The sequence below is a fragment of the Equus przewalskii genome, chromosome 18 (assembly GCF_037783145.1).
Source record: "Equus przewalskii isolate Varuska chromosome 18, EquPr2, whole genome shotgun sequence".
NCBI classification, from domain to species: domain Eukaryota; kingdom Metazoa; phylum Chordata; class Mammalia; order Perissodactyla; family Equidae; genus Equus; species Equus przewalskii.
The window spans coordinates 28,200,117-28,222,320 of record NC_091848.1 but is presented as its reverse complement, the minus strand read 5'-3'; the positions used below and the strand labels follow the sequence as shown (position 1 = coordinate 28,222,320).

At 38.8% G+C, this 22,204-nt stretch overlaps 1 protein-coding gene across 15 annotated transcripts in view; it reads right to left on the bottom strand.

Moving 5' to 3' along the window:
* LPP (LIM domain containing preferred translocation partner in lipoma) overlaps positions 1–22,204 on the bottom strand; it is a 637,427-nt gene that overhangs the window by 85,004 nt on the left and 530,219 nt on the right. For all 15 annotated transcript variants that reach the window (XM_070583407.1, XM_070583403.1, XM_070583408.1 and 12 more), the window contains one exon: positions 14,009–14,178. In XM_070583407.1, coding sequence (XP_070439508.1) covers positions 14,009–14,178 — 170 coding nt within the window. The remainder of the gene's footprint in view (positions 1–14,008; positions 14,179–22,204) is intronic.

The following is a 22,204-nucleotide window of genomic DNA, read 5'->3' as shown; positions in this document are numbered from 1 at the left end:
CAGGATATTCTAATCGCCACTCCATCAACCAGTGCCAATAATGCATTCACAGACCTGCAGCCAAAAGGTGTACTCATTGCTATGGATTGAACTGTGTGCCTCCAAAAATGATATTTAGAAGCCTTAACTCCCAGTATGAAAGCATGTGTGGATGGGGCCTTTGGAGGGCAATTAGGTTTAACTGAGGTTATGAGGGTGGGGCCCTCAGGATGAGATTAGTGGCCTTATAAAAGGAGATAACAGAAAGCTTGGTCCCTCTCTCCCCCTGCCTTGTGTAGACAGAGTGAGAAGGTGACCTTCTGCAAGCCAGGAAGAGACCTCTCACCAGAAGCCCACTATGCTGGCACCTCCTTCGACTCCCAGCCTTCAGAACTGCGAGAAATAGATTTCTGTCGTTTAAGCCATTCAGTTTATGGTATTTTATTATGGCAGTCTGAGCTGACTAAGACACTCATTTTCTTAAAAAAATGCTAAATACCCCCCAAGGATGAGAGGTATTGCTCTGGGCACTATTTTGGGAGATGTTAAGTAAAGTGTGGGGGGTGAATATGGAAAAGAGAAACAAAGAACAAGAGGAAAAATGAGCCGCTCCTAAGGAGCTCACAGTCTGTATACACGGTCTGCCAATAATGGGTGGGGACAGTAAAGGGTTAAACCAAAAGCAAAAGATGAAAACAAAGGTCCAGATAACCGCTCTGGGGATACAGGAGAGGGAGTGCTTGTCTTCAGCTGGAAGGGCATAGGGAAGGATTCTCAAAGCAGTGGTAACCAAACTGGGACCTGAGGGCTGTAAAAAAGAGCCTTGCTGATTAAAACAAGTCCTATCTGATGGCAGGCCATCTGTTAGCTTGAATTTATCTAAGAGAAAGGTAGAAGCTAAGATTTAGAGCGCAGGAGCTCAAAGTTCTGCTCTAATCCTATCCTAATTCCCCATTTTCCAAAGCTCTTGGTTTTCTAAGCCTTGATTTTGTTAATTTGTAAAAAGGAATAGTAACAGTTTCCACTCATCTTTCATGAGTGGAAAAGGAATAAATATGTGGCATAGGAGAAAATAAGATTTACAGGTACAGGCCCCTCCTCCATGAAGACCTCTTGTTGAATTCCATTTTTGCTCACAAATGTCCCTACTCTTCCCCTAGTTCTTTCCTGAGGTCCCAACACATTTAGTATTATTCATTTTGTGGAAAATTATTTGTATATTTGCTATGCTTTATAATAGAATTTAGAGTCTTTGCCTAAACTAGACTAAAAATATAAATTTTCACTTATTTTTTTTTTTTTGAGGAAGATTAGCCCTGAGCTAACATCTGTCGCCAGTCCTCCTCTTTTAGCTGAGGAAGACTGGCCCTGAGCTAACATCTGTGCCCATCTTCCTCTACTTTATATGTGAGATGGCTACCACAGCATGGCTTGACGAGTGGTGACATGTCCGTACCCGGGATTCAAACCGGCAAACCCCAGGCTGCCAAAGCGGAATGTGCACACTTAACTGCTGTGCCACCAGGCCAGCCCCATAATTTTTCACTTTTTTGTGGATAAGTTTTAGAATGTTCAGTTTTATTTTATTTTATTTTATTAAGGAAGATTAGCCCTGAGCTAACTACTGCCAATCTTCCTCTTTTTGCTGAGGAAGACTGGCCCTGAGCTTAACATCCATGACCATCTTCCTTTACTTTATATGTGGGATGGCTACCACACCATGGCTTTTGCCAACCAGTACCATGTCTGCACCCGGGATCCGAACCGGTGAACCCCGGGCTGCTGAGAAGTGGAACGTGGGAACTTAACTGCTCCGCCACCAGGCCAGCATCCAGTTTTATTTTAACTAGCGTGTCCCAATAGCTTTATTAATCTAAATTACCTCAAATATCTTTTAGCATTATTAAAGAACTCATAAAGTAAAAATAACTTCCGTGGAAGATGTTTACTTTCCTTTCAAAAAAAATTGATATAATTTAAAATCTCATTACAGATGTGCATTTATGATTTTCAGATTGCTTAAAGAGTTCTCAGGGCATCCATTCAATTGTGACACCCCTAACCAAGTCTTTTCCCTTCTCTTGGCATCCTATTTTCCCATATTGTAAACACAGAAACCGAATTATTAAATAATCTGTAAGTTAAAAAAGTAAACAAATATTTTTTGAAGACCCACAATATACCACTAGGCCCTTGTCACTATGAAGTATTCAGAAAGAGAACTCGCTTGTGTAATGATGACGCCAACCTCGGCTGGCATCCTCTGATTCTGCAGGGAGGTGAGTAAAAGAGAGATCCAGGGAGCGGATTTTTTTTTAAGTAAGCCTGGCTGTGAGAGGAATTACCATGTCCCATTCAAAGTCATCAGAACATCAGAGAACTTCCACTCACACTCTCTGGCAGTTTTCATCTGCCAGTCGGGTTTGTGTGTTTGACCTTGAGCACGGCAGCTCTTGTGATAATTCCACGGCTGGAAGCTAGACAGCTGGCTTCACTCGCACATCTTTCCCTTCAATCTTTTATATTTACATTTCAGCGATGACTGCTCCCGGGCTCCCAGAGCCGAGTTCTCCTCTTTGCTTTTTATATACACGTAAGAGTCTCAAATGCAAGGTACACCAAAGGGCAAAGAGGCAAAGACTCTGGGAAGACATTGGGGTCTAGAGTGAAACCTTCCAGCCTCACCTCCTTGTAAATATCAAAGCAGCAACAGGCTCATCTGTTGTGACAAGAACTACAAAAAAAACAAAGAGGAATAAAATGTGACACCCCCCCACCACAACACATACACACTCTGAGGGTTTCAAATCCTGTAAGAGAATGTGTCAAATGACTATAACACCAGTTGGAGAGGGTTAAATCCTATGAGAGAGGTAGAAACAAAAGCCTTGCAAGTGCAGGAAAGGCTACATCTAATTTGGGGAAGTTCCAGGAAAGCTTTTTAAGGTTGTTGGATGCAGATTTTCTAAAGATGGAGATGGGGAAAGGCACGAGGAGATGGGGAAAGGCACAAGGGCACAGACAGAGAAGCCTAAGATATCAATGTCCAGAAAAGACAGTCCAGTTTGCCTAAGTGCTGTCAAAAGAATGTGTAGGAGAGAGATGCAAAATAAAAGTTAAGTATTTTGGGACTACTTCTTAATGAGCTGGGCTGGAAGTACAGACACAAGGATCTTAAAGCTGAGTGTGCATTAAGAATCCTCCCCAAGAGCCTTGTAAAAGATGCACATTTCCTGGCTCCTTGTGCAGAAATTCTGGGGAGTGGTCCAGAACATTACTTTTTTAATGAGGACTGCAAGGCCATCCCAAAGCAAGTGACCTTTGACACATTTTGGGAAAACCAAGCTTCCAGAGTCTCATGACTTGCTGCTGCCCCTCAGACTCTGCAAGCTCTCAAGCCAGCAATGTGCAGGTAGCATTCCAGACTGAAATGCAGACTAATAGTTGTCCTTTGGTGATTCAAGTTAGTAAAAATCCTTCTTTGCAGATTTTGTATGTACGTCCCTGGGGCTTGGTCTTGTGCAGTTATTTGCTGCTCAAAGCCCCCACAGTTTGATTTTTGCTCAGCCCTGCCAGCCTCTCTGAACCCTCATTTAGCTACAAGGTAAGAAATACTACTTTCGTTCTATTTATGGGGAAATTTAAAAGAAACGAAATGAATGCAGGATAGTAGCTGGTCAAGCTGGGCGTGGACCAGGTCTGACTTTAAATTCCATATTCATTCTTTAAAATCATTTGCTGCTTCTCATCAGGCCTCCTAAGTAAAAGACTGAATATCTTACCTAGGACTCTTCAACTTATTTTCAGGTTATTTTAAATTATTATTTTATAATAATACATTAATAATAATTATTAAAAATATATAATATAATCGTCATTTTATTACTTTTAAGATCAACTTTAAAGCATAATCACACGCACGCACGCACACACACCCCTATCTCTGCCCTAGTCCTTTCTCTTCTAATTTGAATGTAAGGTTATAGACATTTTTCTCTTCTGAGAGTATGGAGCACTTCAGAAGACCCTACTAACACAGATTCCTTGCTGTAGGAGGGTAATTATCATTCCTTTATCCTTTAAGAGATATCAGATAAATATGAAAGAAAATGAGGAACAGACTCCTTTCCTATTTTCTTTCCATCCTTTTATCTCTAAAGTAGGAAGTTTACTGAATCACTGCCAACAATTCACTCAGCCTAATGAAGTGTATAAGTAATAAGATTAAATAATCTTAAACCATTATTACAGTGGCCTGATGCTGACATTCATCCAAGCTCTGGCAAATACAGAGTGGTGAGTTCATGCTTGACTTAAAAATAAACAAACTAGGGCAGCAGGAACGTTCTAGCATAAAGTTTCAGAGGCACTTAACCTGGAAATCCGAGACTCTCCATCTTGGTTGAGGCTGAAGCAAACGCTGTCCTATTTCTACACTCTCCAGACAAAATTTATGGAATCCAACATTTTCTAGGGATGTTTCTCTGGGGCCTGTAGCCACACATGGGTAAACTTCTTCATGTTAGTCCCAAAGAAAGCACTTCTTTGAAGGCATCATCAAGGCCCATGGTTTCTATTCCTGCCTCTGTCATTAATAAACCATATAACCTCTGGCAAATCAGTCATCTTTCTTGGGCTTTAGGTTTTCTGAGCTATAAAATGATGTTATTGGATTTCTAAGGTTCCTCCTGGCCCTTAAAAAGCATTTTAATTCTATGACAATGGAAATTAACACGGTTTGGGATAGGGACTGGAGGAAAAGGGTCTGTTCAGCTAGGTCTCTTTCTTGCTCTGGGTAGTCTGCTTAAAGTTCTGTGCCTCACATCCCTAGCGAGGGGCCCCTTGGAGCCTGCAGGGATGCGGTGAGCAGTAACCAAGCCCAGCCAAGGGCTGGGGGCTATTTGGGGAAAAGGGCTAAATAAAAACTATTAGCAAAGGACAGTGTGGTAACTATTCTTCCCCCACTGAAAGGCCTGCTGTTGTGTAATTACAGGGTGATAATACGAATGCCTGTTAAAAGTGAGAGGTGCTTTCCAAAGCATATTCAGCCCCCAAATCATTTTGCTCAGGAGTTAATTATCCCCGTAAACTTTATAGCACTCTTCACTTACATCATTTATGCTTTTAAAGGTTTACCTAGCTATTTTATACTTTTTGCTGCTTCTCTATAAAGATTTTTTCCTGTGATATCTTAATAAACCTAAATTTATTATTTTTATTTTGTCAGGTTACTAAACTTTCATTATTCTAACACTTTAAATTTTCTAGAAGAATAATCCTATCATCTAAATATTTATACATCCTAGTCTTATAATTTTGAGTGAAAAAGTCTCAGAAAAAGAGGTATGATACAATGCCATTCATTTAAAATTAAGAAACACTATATGCAAACAACACTATATTTTTTTTAGCAATATGTAGTAAAAATATAAAGAAAGGCATAGATATTAGCATTTAAAAATGCATTTAAGAAGAGGCTGGCCTGGTGGCATAGTGGTTAAGTTTGTGCTCTCTGCTTTGGTGGCCCGGGGTTCGGATCCTGGGTGCAGACCTATACACCACTCATCAAGTCGTGCTGTGGCAACATCCCCTGCACAAAATAGAGGAGGGTTGGCACAGATGTTAGCTCAGGGCTAATCTTCCTCAAGGAAAAAGAGGAAGATTGGTAACAGATGTTAGCTCAGGGCCAATTTAAAACTTAGCATAATGCTTACCTCTGTACAGGAGTTTTGATAATGTAATTAGGGAGAAGAACCTAAGGGATTTCAACTAAATTTCTAATGTTTTTTTCTTTTTTCTTTTTCTCTTTTTTGTTAAGGATTGGCACCTGGGCTAACAACTGTTGCCAATCTTTTTTTTTTTTTTCTGGTTTATCTCCCCAAACCCCCCAGTACATAGTTGTCTATCTTAGTTGCAGATCCTTCCAGTTGTGAGATGTGGGACGCCGCCTCAACGTGGCCTGACGAGCAGCGCCATGTCCGCGCCCAGGATCCGAACCCCGGGCCACCACAGCGGAGCGCGCGAACTTAACCACTTGGCCACAGAGCCGGCCCCTGTTTTTTTCTTAAATTGAGTAATTGATACAAGTAATGTCATCATATTATACTTTATATCTTATCTGTGTTAGAAATATTACATAATAAATTGAAATATTTATATACAGCAAAGAAAAAGTTATATACATGAAACACACATATATCTGACTTTTCCTTTGTTTCCTAATTTTCATTACAAAGGCTAGAATCTTAAGAAAAACGTTAAAAGTGGTGATGCTGTGCATACCTAGGAAGATCCAGGAAGAGGGCTGGCCATTAGTTTATTTTATCCTATTAAACACGTCTCCTTTTTTCTTCTGTTTTACTTAGAGCATGTTTTGTGTTATTGCAATTGTTTTTATCTTCAAACAAGAGTGTGTGATAAATTTCATTAAATGCCCTTTTGGCATCTATGGAGATGACTAGAGTTATACAAGGAATTATGTTAAAAGGTTCCAAATATTGTCCTAACATGGCAGTCATGGAATAACCTGGGATGTTTTACTATGTGGCATTCAATTTGCTAATATTTCATTGAGGATTTCTGCATTTGTGAAAGCTAGATAAGGATAGAGTTTTCTTTTGGGGCAATCTAGGTTAGGTATTATTAATTGGGACCAGGCTAGCTTTATAAATAATTAGGCAGGCTTCTCTTCCTGTGCTAGGCTCTGAAAATTGAAATAGCACAGGAATTAGCTGTTTCTTAAAGATCTGAAAGATCCAGTTAGTGAAATTTCTTGGTTCTTTCTCAGGTAGTAACTCTGCATTTCATCCATGGTTATGAGGTTTTTCAGGTTTTCTTCCCCTGTATTTCAGATTTGCACAGATAACAGCCTCTTTTATACAAAAATTTAAGTGCAATAAGTTTTAAAGGTCTTCCATACCTAGGCTAAAAGCTTCTTTGTCATTCCTAGTTTTCCGCAATTTTTGTTTCTCTCTTTCTCTTTTGACTATCTTCACTAGATATACTCTTCTCAAAGAATCAATTAATTGCAATTAATGACCCTAGCTTTACTTAGAATTCAACTTTGGCTGCATCGCATTTTCGTTGTCATGCAGTCTTATCACTATCACTACTACCCAAGAATTCTTTAACCCAAGAGTGTGTTTATTTGTTTATCCTTTTATAGATTTCTTGTCTTACTGTACTGCCATGGGCAACTCTGCCAGCTAAAGTAGGAATTGTCTACATTTTCCTTTTAGACAAAATCTGAGGCTTTTCTAAGTCTTCCATGGAGATTTGGAAAGAAGAGATAATCTCTTTGGTTGTATGGATTAAATCAATCATATTAATCATATTATTCAACTTCTATAATTGGTCTGTCAAAGACTGCAAGAAATGTGTTAAAGTTTTATAAAGAATATGGTTTCACCGTTTTCATCTCATATTTCATCAATATTTTTGTATTATATATTTCAATGTAATGATATTTAATGAAGAAAGGCTCAGGGCTGTTCTTCAGGAACTGTGACATTTATCAATAAAATAATGCACTTTGGCCTATTTAATAGTTTTATCCTGAATTGTACTTTGCTATTAATATTGCAGTTAGTAGGTAACTAATATTATTTTCTTTTGGTCTGAATTTGCTATTACATCTTTTCCTATCTATTTTTAACTATTTGTTTTAGTGGTTCATTGATTATCACCATTTTATTTGCTCTGGATTTCCAACACACTTTATTTTGATTAATTTATTTGTATGCTGGAATATTTCTTTGAGTCATTTTTTTCAGAAAGGGTATGTAGGGGATATACATTCTTTCTGAATGCTCATAGAATATTTAAAAGAAACTACTTTTGTAGAAGGCAAAGTTTGATGTATTGTTATGTAACAAAAGCAAGTTGCTAATTAGAAGGAATGGTATGACCCCATTGTGTGTGTGTGTAAAACACATGTATCACGATGTGTGGTTACATTGATAAACATATATCTATAAGCAAGTATATTGAAATAGAAAAGGTATGTGCTAAAATGTAAACTGTTATAGTATTTAAAGGGGAGGGCTATTACTTTTTAAATATATTTTCTAATTTTTCTCTAGTAAGCATGTAATACTTAAAAATAAAGTTTTTTTTAAAAAAAGAATTACTACCATAAGAAAGAATATTCTGATATTCTAACATGTCTAAAAATAAGGCAAAAGAGTTTGGGATAACTATATTTCTTTTAATTTGACATTATGAAGAAATGGTAATAGAGAGAAAATTAGTTAGGAAAGAGGAAACCCAGTAATAACAAATGAGACGTCCAATAATTTGTCGGATATGAGGAAAAAGCTGGACTTGAGAATCAAAGGTGAAGATCAAGGCTTGGATCTAACACTCATGCTCTATGGACCCCAACAGGCTGACTTTTTTTTTAAAACTCAGTTTCTGACTAGTGAAAATAAAGGCAGTAATAATTGTACCTATTTTCTAGGATAATTAGAGAGTGACATGAGATAAAGGAAAAGTGCTCTGTAAAAGTTAAAGCACTAAACAAATGTTAGTTATTATTATCCTTATTTTTGACCATAAAAAAAGGACTTTTGCCTTAAAACCTGAGGCATTTCAGGGAGAGCCACATGTAAATGCTCAAGAAAAGACAGGGGCTTATGGTTTTTCATTGGTAGAAATTCAGCATTTCAGGTTCTGTAATACTGGAAGTCATGATTCATGTGGTCATCAATTAAAATCATGGTAATAGAAGGCCATAATCACAGGGGGCTGTCAGCATCTGTATGTTCTTAGGAAGCTAAACATTAGTATCAGGGTGGTAGTATGGACCCAGCAATAAAGTGCAAGTTTAGAAGATCTGTTCCTAGTCTTTGTCTTTTACTTCAAAAACATCAAAGCAACTATAAAATAGGACTAATAATCTCCCCTTTGTCTATTTCACAAGGTTCTAATAGGTATGATAATGGGCAATAATAGATGGTCAGGAGCATGGTGAAAAATAAGGGACTGTATGAATGGAAGAGATAACTATTTGTAGGAGTTAGCATGGGTTAAATCTCTTATGGGAATACTTGACAAACTTTCCTCTTTCCTGAACCATTTTTCTCCTTTTTGGGAGAGTGCTTGTGGGATGATGATGTAACATCAAGAAGAAAGTGTGTGTGTGTGGTGTGAGAAAGACAGACAGACACTCCTTGGAGATGAGAGAGCAGAAGCGGGCAACTAAGAAAAGAGAAAGAGAGAAATTCATGTGGATTTCCCCGGTTTAGTCCAAACTCTCAGTTCCTCTCCCAACACTCACATAAAGCACTGGCCGTAACTGCTTTTAAAACATTTTATTAGGAGCAATTGAGCGTATAAAAGGACAACTTTCCCGCAGCGGTACAAAACCTACCTCTTAATGTAGGTTGAAAAGTTAGAATGTTTTAACTGTAGCCATTTAGCAACATAAGGGAGCAAAAGGCCGCTAGTGTGTTGGGCACTAATGCGTCAAATGCAGGAACCTGACAGTGTTTAGTCTCCTGTGGAGTTGGCCTCCTGTTTCCTGAGACTTTTTAATCACTTGGATTTTAACTCTCATAAAAATGTCTGTCCCAACTTCCACTGCTGGAGAGTTAGGAGTCGGATTTGAGAGCTCTGGTTTAGCGGAAGATCCTTGGCCGCCATTTCATAAACAGACTTGCTGAGAATCTTTGATGCGCTGTGTCTGTAGGCCCAGAGTCCTTGGTGATGCTAAGACACAGCAATTCTTTAGTAAATCTACACTTGTGGGTAAACCTGTCTCATGAAAGGCAGAGGACATGTAAGTGGGAGGCACTGTTGCTGTCTTTCATACTCAGACCAAGATTAAAATCTTCTTAAGTAAAGCATGAATGTCTTCTTCTCATATATGTCCTCATATTCCTTCTATGACATCTATTTATTTCAGTATTTCCATAGCAACCACAGCTATGAAATTGCCCCAAACTTAGAGGATTTCTAAATTGTATCAGATTATGCTAAGAAAGAAAGCAAGGGTAATAATGTTATTAATCAGATTAAGCCCTTCTAATAGTAAACAATTGCATGATTTATAAAATTTCACACTTATTCCTTCCTTCTTTTTAAAGAAAGGGGGGAAGTCAATATCTCCCTTTAATAAATGAGGATACCAACATTCAGAAATTAAATGACTTACCTAAGGTCACACCAGAAAAGCAAGGACTAGAACCAATATATTCTATTTACATCACTTTACTTTCCAAGGAAGCTTAGGACTCTTAATTTTAATCTGTTCATTTACATAAATCCATAAGAATAATCAAAACTGAGATTCCAAAAGATCTATCACCAAAGTAGAAAAGCATCTTGTTGGTTTTGCTAATGATAACACAAACAAATTAAAGTAACTATTATATAAGGCACTTATTAAATTGGTTCAAAATAAATATAAATAAACCTCTTCAATAGTGGATAGGTTATAGTTTTAACATATAGTCTCATTATTGCTGACAGTTCTGTAAATCGGAAAAATATTTCCAAAGAAATCTAGCTAAAGTTCTCCAAAGTGCCATAAAGTAAACTTGGTAATATAAATCAAAGAATTTATGCTCAGGAAGTAATTTAAAACAAAAAAATACAAAAATTTCACTAAGTTATTTATAGGTATGTTATTTATAATACTGAAAGATTGGAAAATACCCAATACTTTTCTAGTGGCAAATGGTTTTAAAATATAGTGTGTAAAAATAATGTAAAACTAAACAGACAAAAAGCTAAAAATGAAGATTATTAACAATGGAAAGCTATATACCTATTTATATTAAGTCAATCAATAAAATACAAAACAAAGCATGCATAAAATGATGAAGAGAACTGCAATGCCTTAGAGAATCAAATTTGTTTAATTACAGCTATGTAGGTGTAAGGATTAAGGATTTAAGAGACTATAGGAAAACAGGAATAATCATTGAAGCAAAGATGAAGACATTATTGGTATATTTTCTCTCAAAATTATGTAAATTTTTAATTTAAATATGATTTAAACTTGATCAATTTAGGTAAGAATAAATTAAATTTATATTAGACTGGTCTCCTTCCTGGTTTCAAGCATCAAACATGGTGGTTGTTACACAGAAATAATTAAACTACCATCTTCAATATCTTATTCCATCAGTTAAAAAAGAGGCACAGACTGAGGCCCAGGGCCTGGGTTTTCTCTGCTTTGTACAGGATGTCCTTCAGACTTCAGTTTCCACCAATGGAACAAGAAGCAACTAGACTGGATGACATCGTAGGTGCTTCCTGTTCTAAGGACTTTGGCTCCAAGAGAGAGACACACATCCCTAGGGTCCTCCTTAATACAAACTCTATCTTCAAAACAAACTGGTTTCATTTTATTCTCCCAGCTTCCCCAGCTTCCCTAAAAGAAAACTCTTTACATTTCTAGTGTGGCAGCTTATTGGACTTACGAAAGTTCAGAAGAAATTAAAATGTGAAAGCATCCATCTGAGGGCGTGAGGGCTGCGCAGAACTCTGAAATCAATATTGAGCAAGGGCCTTTGAATAAAGCTTAGCTGAATTCTGATAAGAATTAAACTACATCTTAGAGTCACCATGGATAGATCTCGTTAAAGAAAAATCTTGATTAAAGGTTCTTATGAAGGAGAGAAGCCAAAAACGATGGTAAGAATTTCCATTATTTGAATTCACCCAGGTCTTCCAAGGATGTAACGGAATATCTCCCATATGGTTTTCCTTGTCATAAGTATAATGTAGTTATCAGTCAACCAAAGCAGAGGAGCTACATCTTAAAGAATCACCGAGCTCTTATGCCTGGAATGGAAATCGAAACTTGAGCCCACACACTGTAGAAACCTGTAATTTAGTCGGATTAGACTCTCTTTGGTCTTATTACACACTGAGGAGAGTAAGCAAAGCATTTAAAAATGGAAGAGGGGCATGTCTGAGATGTCTAAATAATTTACTAAAATCCAAAAAATCTCACTGTACATGTAAGGTCCTTATCTTCAGAAATACTAAATAGGCCAGAAATCTTATCAAAATTAATCTCAGAGTAACATTCATCCCACTACCATTCCCTGAGCAAGCCAAGTGTGCTTTATATGGATTGCCTCATTTCGTCTTCACAAGCCTTTGGGGAAAATCCTGCTATCATCCCCATTGTATAGATGAGGAAATTGAGGCTTAGACAGATCAAGTAATTCTCCCAAGGAGACAAAGCATTAAGTGATGAAACCAAATTCAAACCTATGATCTTCACACCATGTTATGTTATGTTCCAATATTGTTCATACGATTCCTACACATAAGAGTTAAAAGAAAAACAGAAGGATGCTGCCACAGGAGCATCAAAGTAGCAAGAATCAACAATGCAGTCAAAAAAGTCAAAAAAGGATGAAAAATAGACACAGGAACTACAAAAAATACAGTAGTCTGTGGTCACTTAGTGTAAGGACAAACAGCCATAGGTGCTTCCACAGGCTCTGCTGACATCACTGGCACAGAGCTTCCTGCAATGAGTAATTTCATAGTGATGGTCCTAAGTCATTGTGAATGACCGTCTGCACAGTCTGTTTACAGAGGCAGGGAATTTTATATTTTTCTCTTTTCAACAAAGATTTCAAAGAGTGATATTTGAAATATTCTTATTTATTAAAGAGGTAAGCTTTTGTCCACTAGACTTTTCCTGATATGCAATTGCTCCCCCCATCAACAGGACATTACTGTGTTTGTGTTCATGTTTTGGACAAACTAAAACCATTTGGTGTCGGCAAAGAATGTGAGTCTAGGAATGTGAACAACTGGATGTAGCCCTGGCTGACACTAATAATAGAACATAAGACATTACTTTTCTCCTCTCCATGTCTCTGTATTCTCACTTGTGAGGAGAGGAGTTAGACAAATGATCTTAAGACTTTTTTTTCCCAGCTCCAACATTGTGTGGCACTATAATGCTTTATGCGTTTAAGTTGCTTTTGGGGAGAAAAATGAAATAAAATTGAACCTAAGAGATGCAAAACAATATTTAGTCCTGCCAGATCTTAATCTTTAACTTTCAGATCTGTGCTACAGACCCCAGGGCGGCAATGAGTTAGACCTGTCAGGTTATGGGAAAATACCAATGAGGCCAGAAACTTCCGCAATAAACTTGAACTTGGGGATCTGAAAAGCTATGTATAACTCCCAATACTTTGCACCCAAGCCTTCTTTTATGTTGAAATGCCCGGCCACTGAGGGCCAAATCATGCCTCCACTGAGAGTTTGCAAAAAGGCACTACTTTTTCCACTAACAATTATTAAACAAAGATTTAAAATCATGCAGAAGGATTGCAAAGAAAGTTACTTCAGATTATAAAAAAATTTATGATTGTTCATCAAATTGCTCTATCAGAAGACAGCTTAATATGTAGATTTAAGTAGCCTGGTAAAACGCTAAGATAATGTGACCATAGCATTTTTGAGTCACTCAGCTATGTTATTAAAATACAGTTACGTTCTTAAAAAAAAAAGAAAACCACTTTTAGTTCAGTCAGCATTACCATTCTTTTCCCTTTAAGGTGCTCCATCATAAAGGATTTCTCTGTTTGCATCATTGAAAACCTACTGGGTATGACAGGTAAGAAATCATCTGGGTAGAAAAGAGGTGATTCAAAGGGCCCAGGAATTTGGAAGAGCACTGACACGTCCAGAGGCCCTGCAACATTTCTCTACAAACACAGTGAGACCTAGTAACAAGAGGTGTGACGCTGCTACTTGGGAAACATTCTGATCCTTCGGGATAAAAGATGCTAACTTGCACATACATGCTTACAAGCCACTGGGTGATGATCTTCCCAGCAGACCACTAACTGAATGGCAGCCCCATCCCAACGCACCTTTCTGACTTCCTATGGACATATGGAGAAAATTGAGATATGCCAATTTACACACACACATATTTTGCAGTCTGGCAAGAAGCAAAGATCTCATGGCTACATTCTAGCTGGAGTGATTGGCATTTTGCCAAAGAAGACATGTTTGCAAAGCACCTGAGGGCCAAATCTGAACTTACAATGTAGCAGGGTTCGCAGTAGGCTTTCTTCTCCACTGCATAGAAGGGCTGCCCTCGGAGCTTGTTGCTGCAGATGATGCAGGTAAAACAATCCACGTGGAAGACCTGATCCATGGCGGTGCATCCTGTACCTTCCCCAACTACGTTTTCCCCACAGCGAGCACAGCGGCCTAGAAGAAAAAACGGATTGACTGTTGAGAGCACACCAAGGGACACCTTTAGTACTTCTAAAGAAGCCACTTTGGGGGAGACAGCAGATTTGTAATGTCAGCAGCAGCAATAGGACCACCACTATTGCCATCACCATCACAAGTAGGATCACCAGGATTAGCCACTTCTAGCCCACGTAAGGCAGGAATGATGGGAATTTTACTTGAGTCAGTTGAGGTGCTGACCCCATAGCCAAGGTCACACAAGTGAGAGAGTAGAACTCAGGCCTCCTGATATCGAGGCCAGTACCCTGCCTCTAATCTCACACTCAAGTGTAAGAGCAACACGATTCAGGACGGTAGGAGAAGGCACAGTCTAGGAAAATCTTCTCCTCGGACAGTCTACATGTCCCATTAGACTGTGAAGGAACCGGGTCCAAACTCAAACTTCAACTCCTTTCACAAAAGCCTGGGTTGTAAAACCTCTGCATCCAGCCCTTGGCATCAGGCAGATGAAAAAGTAGTCCCTTTTATTTTCAGACAGCTCTGACTGCTAGAAAGTTCTTTCTCATATTGAGTCGGAACGCTTCCTCATTCTAACGGCTGCCAACAGTTCCAGTTCTGTCTTCTAGGGCCTCGTGAAACAAGTCTCGTCTCTTATACTTGATCCCTTAAGATATTACAATTCAGTAAGCATTGCCTCAAAGTCTGTTCTTAGTTTGAACATCCCTAAACCCTGCAACAGTCCCACAAACTGTAGGGTTTTGAGTCCCTCATGGCTCTGGGTTCTGCAAACTTTTAGCATTCTTAAATTGATCCGTAGGGCATCTGGACCACATACAGACATTAGGTTTAGCTTTAAAAAAATTCACGTTGTTTTAAATGATAACAATAAAACATAATTTAAGAAAAATGCTTATGTTAGTTTGAGGCATTGTGCTGGTTGCAATCTGTATCTGTAACTGGCTCTGTCATGGGAATCCTGAGCCAGAGGTGAGCGCCACATCCAGTTTCCTTTCTTATTCTTTATTTCTACCAAGCTAAAAAAAGTCTTAAGTAATCACGGGTCACTGGGAATGGCAACAGTAATCTGCAGGCTTTTACAGGTAAACTATAGGAAATCTAGTGCTTCATTGCGTCAGGCATTTGCAAGGCAATTTATATACATTAACTCATTGCATATTCACAACCACCCATGTGATAGGTACTGTTATCATCCCTATTTTACAGATGAGGAAACTGAGTCACAAAAATGATTAATTAACTTCACATCCAAGCAGTCTGGCTTCAGGATCTTAAGCACTGTGCTCTCAGCTCTGCCTAGTTCTGGATTGAACACAGAGCTGACATGATGGACAGACTTCTCACTGAACACTGCTTTCAGCACTCCATCACAGTGGATTGACAACCACTTCACACCTAAAAATGGGAGGGCTAAATGTCTCAACTTGGGAGAAAAGAGGCAAATATATTTCTAATCCTCTCTCGTTGCATTGGCCCTAGAAAATATTTCTTTATATTCTCTTGCAGGATTTGAATCTATCTTTAAAATACAGCCCAAAGTATACAGCGTTTTTCCCCTCTAAGGAATAAGAAATATCAAGTGCCAGAAAAAGAGTTAAATTCTTGGAAATTGAGCAGCCTCCACTATAGTTGCTATTATTATGAAGTCTTGATATCATACTCTTGGCATCCGATAAAAACTTTTGTATAATATTTGTAATAAACTTTGACTTGATTTACAAACTTCTATCCAAGAGTTAACTTGTACCTGTTTTTATTATAAGATGTATAATCTTAGAAAGGTGCCTTTAAAATTTTGGACTTTCATTGCCTTTAGGAATAAAATTAGGTTATTTCACATGGTAAAAAAAACTTCATTGGTTTACTAGAAAATTCACTGGACTGTATTTGAAAATGATGCTAAAATTCTGAGAGCTTCATGCCACCATCTGACAACACTTCATTGCCGAACAGATTTTGGGGTTTATAGGCAAATGGATCATCAATCCATAAGGTCTAATTTTTAAAGAGTCGTCATCATATTTAGTATTCAAACCTTTCCTTTTCAACCGCTTGTGCAAATCATCACATTCATCTCAGTATATACAGATTCATTTCCAATATTTATATTGGAATCTTGTTCACTAAAATTTACATTGGTAATATTAATCTGAAGTGGCATTTATGGTATTATCTTTATTACTATTTTTTTCCACCTTCAACGAATCATATTCAAATCACTGATCTATTTTGCTGAACTGAAGAAATAATGCAATACAACAGTAATAATGAAAAATGTAGGTTTAGCAGCAGCAGAAAAAATATACTAATGACATGAAAATAATCTGAGTTGAACAGCACTGTTACTTAACAGTGGTTAAACATCACAAATCAACACAGGTTTTGCGGTACAGGTGCAATCTTTAAGAATGTGATGATTATCTAAGAGCATATTGGGTTCCTGTGAAAACCGTAGTTTTACATTTTAAACTTATTAAATGCAGGTCAACAAAAATATTTTTATTTATTCTTCTTTCCCTTTCTAGATGCCAAATTGTACTCTTTGATGGTCTTTCAGGGACTACCAGTGATCTGTGGACCACACTTGGGGAAAAAATTATTCTGGCCAAATGTTACCGACTATTGGTCATGGTGGTCTATGAGGCAGGCAGAGGTAGCAATTCTGATCCAGACTAGGGCTGCCCAAAGTGTAATATCTGGAATCAAGAGCCTGAGCCTAGATGGTTTATGGAGAGTTTGAAAGCTACCCATGAGGATGCGGGAGAGAATTTCAATCACTGCTTAGAGGGAAAGGTCAGAGCAGAGCCCTAAAGGTCAGGCTGAAAAGATAAGCTTTGGAATTCTCATTGTATTCAACTGACATTCCCCAGGTATTTACTCTTTGCCCAGTACTATATTCTGCTTATGTATGATATACAGAAATGGATCAGACAATGTCAGTGCCCTTTACCGTCATTATGAGGCTCTATATATCCCACAATCACATGACAAAATGTGCAGAGTGTTGTATGAGAAAGTGCTATGGAGAAGAGAGAGGAAAATCATATCTGAGGCGACTCAAGAAAGGTTTTGTGGAGAAATAGGCATTTAAACCCAATCTTAAAGGACAGAATTTTGACAGGTGGGGATGGAAGAGACAAAACCATTCTAGTTTCTCCCAAGAGAAAATGAGTGGCTGGGCTTACTGGGTCTAAAAACTCTGCAGTGACCTGGTACTGGCACAACAAGATTTTGTCTCCTCAGTTACGAAAGCAGATGGACCGTATTCACAAGGAACAATCTTCTCCTTTATGTTTTGGAGAATATTCTTCCAGAGAGGGTCAGGCTAATAGGCTGGACCCAGACATGACCAGCTCTGCTGCCTCCCATATTTTTCCTATTCTTGGGAGAAATTGGGGACACCAGGCTCGAGGGCAGTCAGTCTGGCACCTTGAAAATCACAAGCACAGAAAAAGAGCAAAGAACAAAAATTAAAAATAGTCTTACACATCAGCAGGATAGAAAAGGTGCCCGAATGTTCCCTTTTCAGATTAACAAAAATTTACAAACTGTGCCTTTTAGGGAGGCATTGACAATGGAAAGAAAGTTACTCAAGTGTAGCACATCCTTGCCCCCAAAGGGGCTTACACTGCACATTACTGACAGCACATCACAATCTTAAGCCTATCTTTTAGACACGTATCTCAGCACTTTGAAATGAGAAAAACGAGGGCGGTACAAGACTTGAAGGCACCAGAGCAGGAAGGAAACATAGTTGATTTGGGGACAGTAGGAAGCCCAGGGTCCAGTTCAGACCAGGGCCGGTAAGAGGAGCTTGTTGGCAAAGCTTAGTCCAGTAAGTTAAAAATTCCAATGACAGAGGATCAGACAGCCTGGGGAGAATTTTGTCAGTGACCTGAGATAACTGAACCAAAAACAAAGCTTGTTTATATATCATTATTTATTATATATCTATTGCTTTACATAGACTGTAAAGCTAGTCATGGATTCTTCTCTACCCTGCTTCCCCACCTGCCCCCCCAACTATAGCAACCTCTGCAATGTCTCTGAAACACTTCCTTTCTGCCAGAGCCTACTGCTTAAATAGAACTTCATTATCTTTCATCTTTCATGGGCCATTGCAATGGCTTCTTGATGGTTCTACTATCTCTGATTTACTTCCTCTGACAGATGGAAAGGCTTTAAGGAAGTCTAAGTACTTGAGCTAAGTCTGGAAGGTTACACAGTTTTTGAACAAGCTGTTTTTAGGAATGGCATGGGGGGACGGTGACATTCGAGGTAAATCAACAGGTTGAGAAGGGAGGTGGAGTAGCGAGATATGGGCCCTCGTATTTAATGGTTCCAGCTTTCTCTTTTCATAATGTGAATTTCTTTCCTTTAGAATGTGAAAACATTTCATTAAAAAATATTTTCCTTGTTATCATTACACCATTAATACAACAGGCCATAAAGACTCTTTAGCAAATACTGATTGTTTTTGAGGTGGGACCAAAAACGTCCATAACCACTTTAAGAGTTGGTGACATGCTGATCAGGGGTGACATACTCCCAAACCTGAGTATTATTCAACAACAAAAGTAAAATACGGGGCTTGCCCAGTGGTGCAGCGGTTAAGTTCACACATTCTGCTTCAGAGGCCCCGGGTTCGCCGGTTTGGATCCTTGTCAAAACATGCTGTAGCAGGTGTCCCACACATAAAATAGAGAAATATGGGCACGGATGTTAGCTCACGGCCAGTCTTCCTCAGCAAAAAGAGGAGGATTGGCAGCAGATGTTAGCTCAGGGCTAGTCTTCCTTAAAAAAAAGTAAAATAGTAAATTTATGCAGACACCAAACCAGCTCACATTTGTCTTCAGGTTCTCCTTGCTTTTAAATAGAAATTTTAGGCATAAGCAAAATTAATACTCTATCTTTAAATATGATAACAAATTGAAACTCTATATGCCATTTTTTGATATATCAGCTTTCTCATTAAGCACCTTTTAAAATATATTCTGAACAAAGTCCTGTTCTAAAAGTTGAATCAATAAGGTTATAGCAGGGCAGTGAAATGATGGTAAAATATTCCTAGAATCAAGGCTTGCTCTATTTTATCCTACATATGGCCACTGGAGTTATCTTCCTAGAGGACAGCCTCCATTAAGCTGATTCAGAAATTATCTTCCATTGAAGGTACAAAAAGATAATGGAACAAGTTTGCATTCTTTATCTCACAGGTCCACATGACATTCACTGAGGGTTCTAGGATGATGGCATTTTCTAATCACCAAAGCTTTTATTTTATGGAACCCTGTAGTATTAACGCATGTAATAATAGACATTATTTTTATAAATTGTTCTTTAAATTGCTTAAGTCCTAGGACAGTGATTCTCAACCTTGCCTGTATGTTGGAATCACCTGGAGGAACTTTAAAAAAGTATGATCTCTGGGTCTCAGCTCCAGAGATTCTGATTTCACGGGTTTGAGGTGGGAGGTCTTGGGACTGGAACGTTTAAAAGCTCTCCAGGTAATTTTAACGTTCAGCCAAGTTGAGCCACTGTTCCAAGGGGTGCCTATTTCTGTACCGCTTGTCAGGATAACAGCTGACTAGTATCGCCCAGTTTCATCTGCATGAAAAACAGTTCAGGGAAGACTGTTAACAATGAGTTGGCTGAAAAAAAGAAATTTCTGTGGCATCATAATATACATTGCTTTTCACCAACAAGAGTAATCTTCCTAATGCTGTTCCTTTATGTCTTAGTTTAGAGAGTTTTTGATGGCTTTCCGCCCACTGATAACACATATGAACAGAATCCGTTAAGTTTTCTCATAAAATATTTTGCTGGCATTAAGCCAGAGAAAGCTGTTCACTTATATTAATTAGAAGAGCTCCTATAGAAGAGGCTTCCTTGAGTCATAAATGAATTTATCATATGGTATAGCTGGATGGTCTCAGACAATACAGAACCCACAAAGAATGTCAACTGAGAGCTACGTGAGGTGTGATATCACATATTACATCATACATCAAATTGAGCTTTGTTTTCTTGGACTCTGCCTTTAAATAACGTAGCAATATTCAGTCTCCTGTGGTGACTGCAATTTAGTTCTGTAATCCTTATCCTATCTTAAAAGCTAGATCGTAGGATACATCAGTTCAGTCACTGTGCTTGTGTCTACATAGCTGCATTATACTCCTTCACTATGTTATTGCTTAGACGGTGCTTGCAGATTCAAAGGGCACATGGATGTCAGGGAGAAGGAGGTGGCAGGCAGGTGGCTGTCCCCCGCCTTCTCTTCTCTATACTTTCTCTCTGTCTCACACACACATGTGCACAGACAGACAACAGGAAAACGAGCAATGGCTGCTCCAGTACTAGGACCAGTGCTAGACATATGAAGCTTTCTGAAAGAGACAAAGTAAGAAACGTTTTAGTACAAAATAAGAAATTAAGCTAGGGTAACAACAACAACAGAAAGCCAAATAGAACAAACAAATCCCCAAAATTGCCAGCACAGTTCAGGACTGAATGGACAAAGGCCTGGGCAATAACCCTCACGAGGAGGAGGGAAGGCTGAGGTGACTACTGATAAAAGGAAGTCTAACAGGAGGTGATTCATTTATAGATATATATTTGCTTAGGTTGGACCTTCAAGTAAGGAGGTAACCTGGGAGGGGGAGTCCCACATAGGGTTGCAAAGCAAGCATGTTTCACTGATTTAAATATACTGCATTGTGAAGAAGCATAACAAAAACATAAAAGAAAATTATTGAGTTTTCTTCTCTGTGACAGGCACTGACCTAAGCAATCTACATACATTCTCTCCTTTAGTCCCATCAACCCATATCTATTCTTAGACAGATAAGAAACCTGAGATTAAGTCACTCGGCCGGCCAAGGTCTCAAAGGGAGAAAGAGGTAGAGCTGGAATGGGAAACAGGTTAGACTTCTAAAGCCCATCTTCTGATTCAGCATGTGTTTTCCTATGAATACATTTTATCATTCAATCATAGCTCTGATGTTTTCAGCATTGCTTAGGCGTGGGGCCCATTCTCACTCCCAGGGAAAGGAGGAGAGCCAGCACAGCATCGCCTCTCCAATCCCCCAAGTCTCCCAGCCTCAGGAGCGCTCAGTGAACGTCAGGATGTGCTATAGGTGGGGAAGTCAGTACAGGTGAGCGTCCTTGGGAGAGGATCTGGAAGTGTTGAACCTCAAACCCTGGCTTCCCACCAGGAAATCTTTAAAAAAAAATACTGACACCCATGCTCCACTTCTAGAGATTCTGATCTGTTTGGTCTGGGGTGGGGCCTTGAAATAACAATGCTAACGTGCAAAGGGTTTGAGAACCATGGCTCTAAAATGGAACTGTCTGTTTATGCGTTGCACCGAGTGTAGTTCGTCCTGGAGTGTTCTTAGAAAGCAATGACAGCTAGGACCAAAAGCCCTGGCCCTCCAGAGCTATCTCCTAGGAAAGGGCACTTTGCTGGGCTGACGGAGGCAGTGAGTTGGGCACCGTGTACCCTGGCCCCAGCCTTCACTAAACTAATCAACATACACATGCACAGTAGTCAGGTCAACGACTTTGTGACAACTTCTATTTTGAGGAAAACCAGCACAAATAAAACCAACAATAACAACAACAACAAAAGCAAAATGAAAAACAACATGGCTTTGCCGTTTGGGATATAATACATGGTACCTTTTAAACAAAGTTATATATCACATGGTGCAAAGGCAATCAGACAGAACTGCGAGTCTTGCCTGTGTTACTCCCTAGATATGGGAGCCTAGACAAGTTTCCTAAATTTTTTGAGCCCGAGGTCCTTGTTTTCAAAACAAGCAACTAAGTAGACTCCCTCAAAGGACAGGTGGTCCTAGCTGAGTCATCTATCCTGCCATTCTGTCAACCCCTCAACAAACACACTTACTGAGTGCCTATTGTGTGCCAAGTATTGCATGGTAGTAACCTTTTCTCAGCCTCTGTAGAAAGGAGATGACGATGACTGCCTTAACTCCCTGGCCATGAAATTCAATGAAACTTA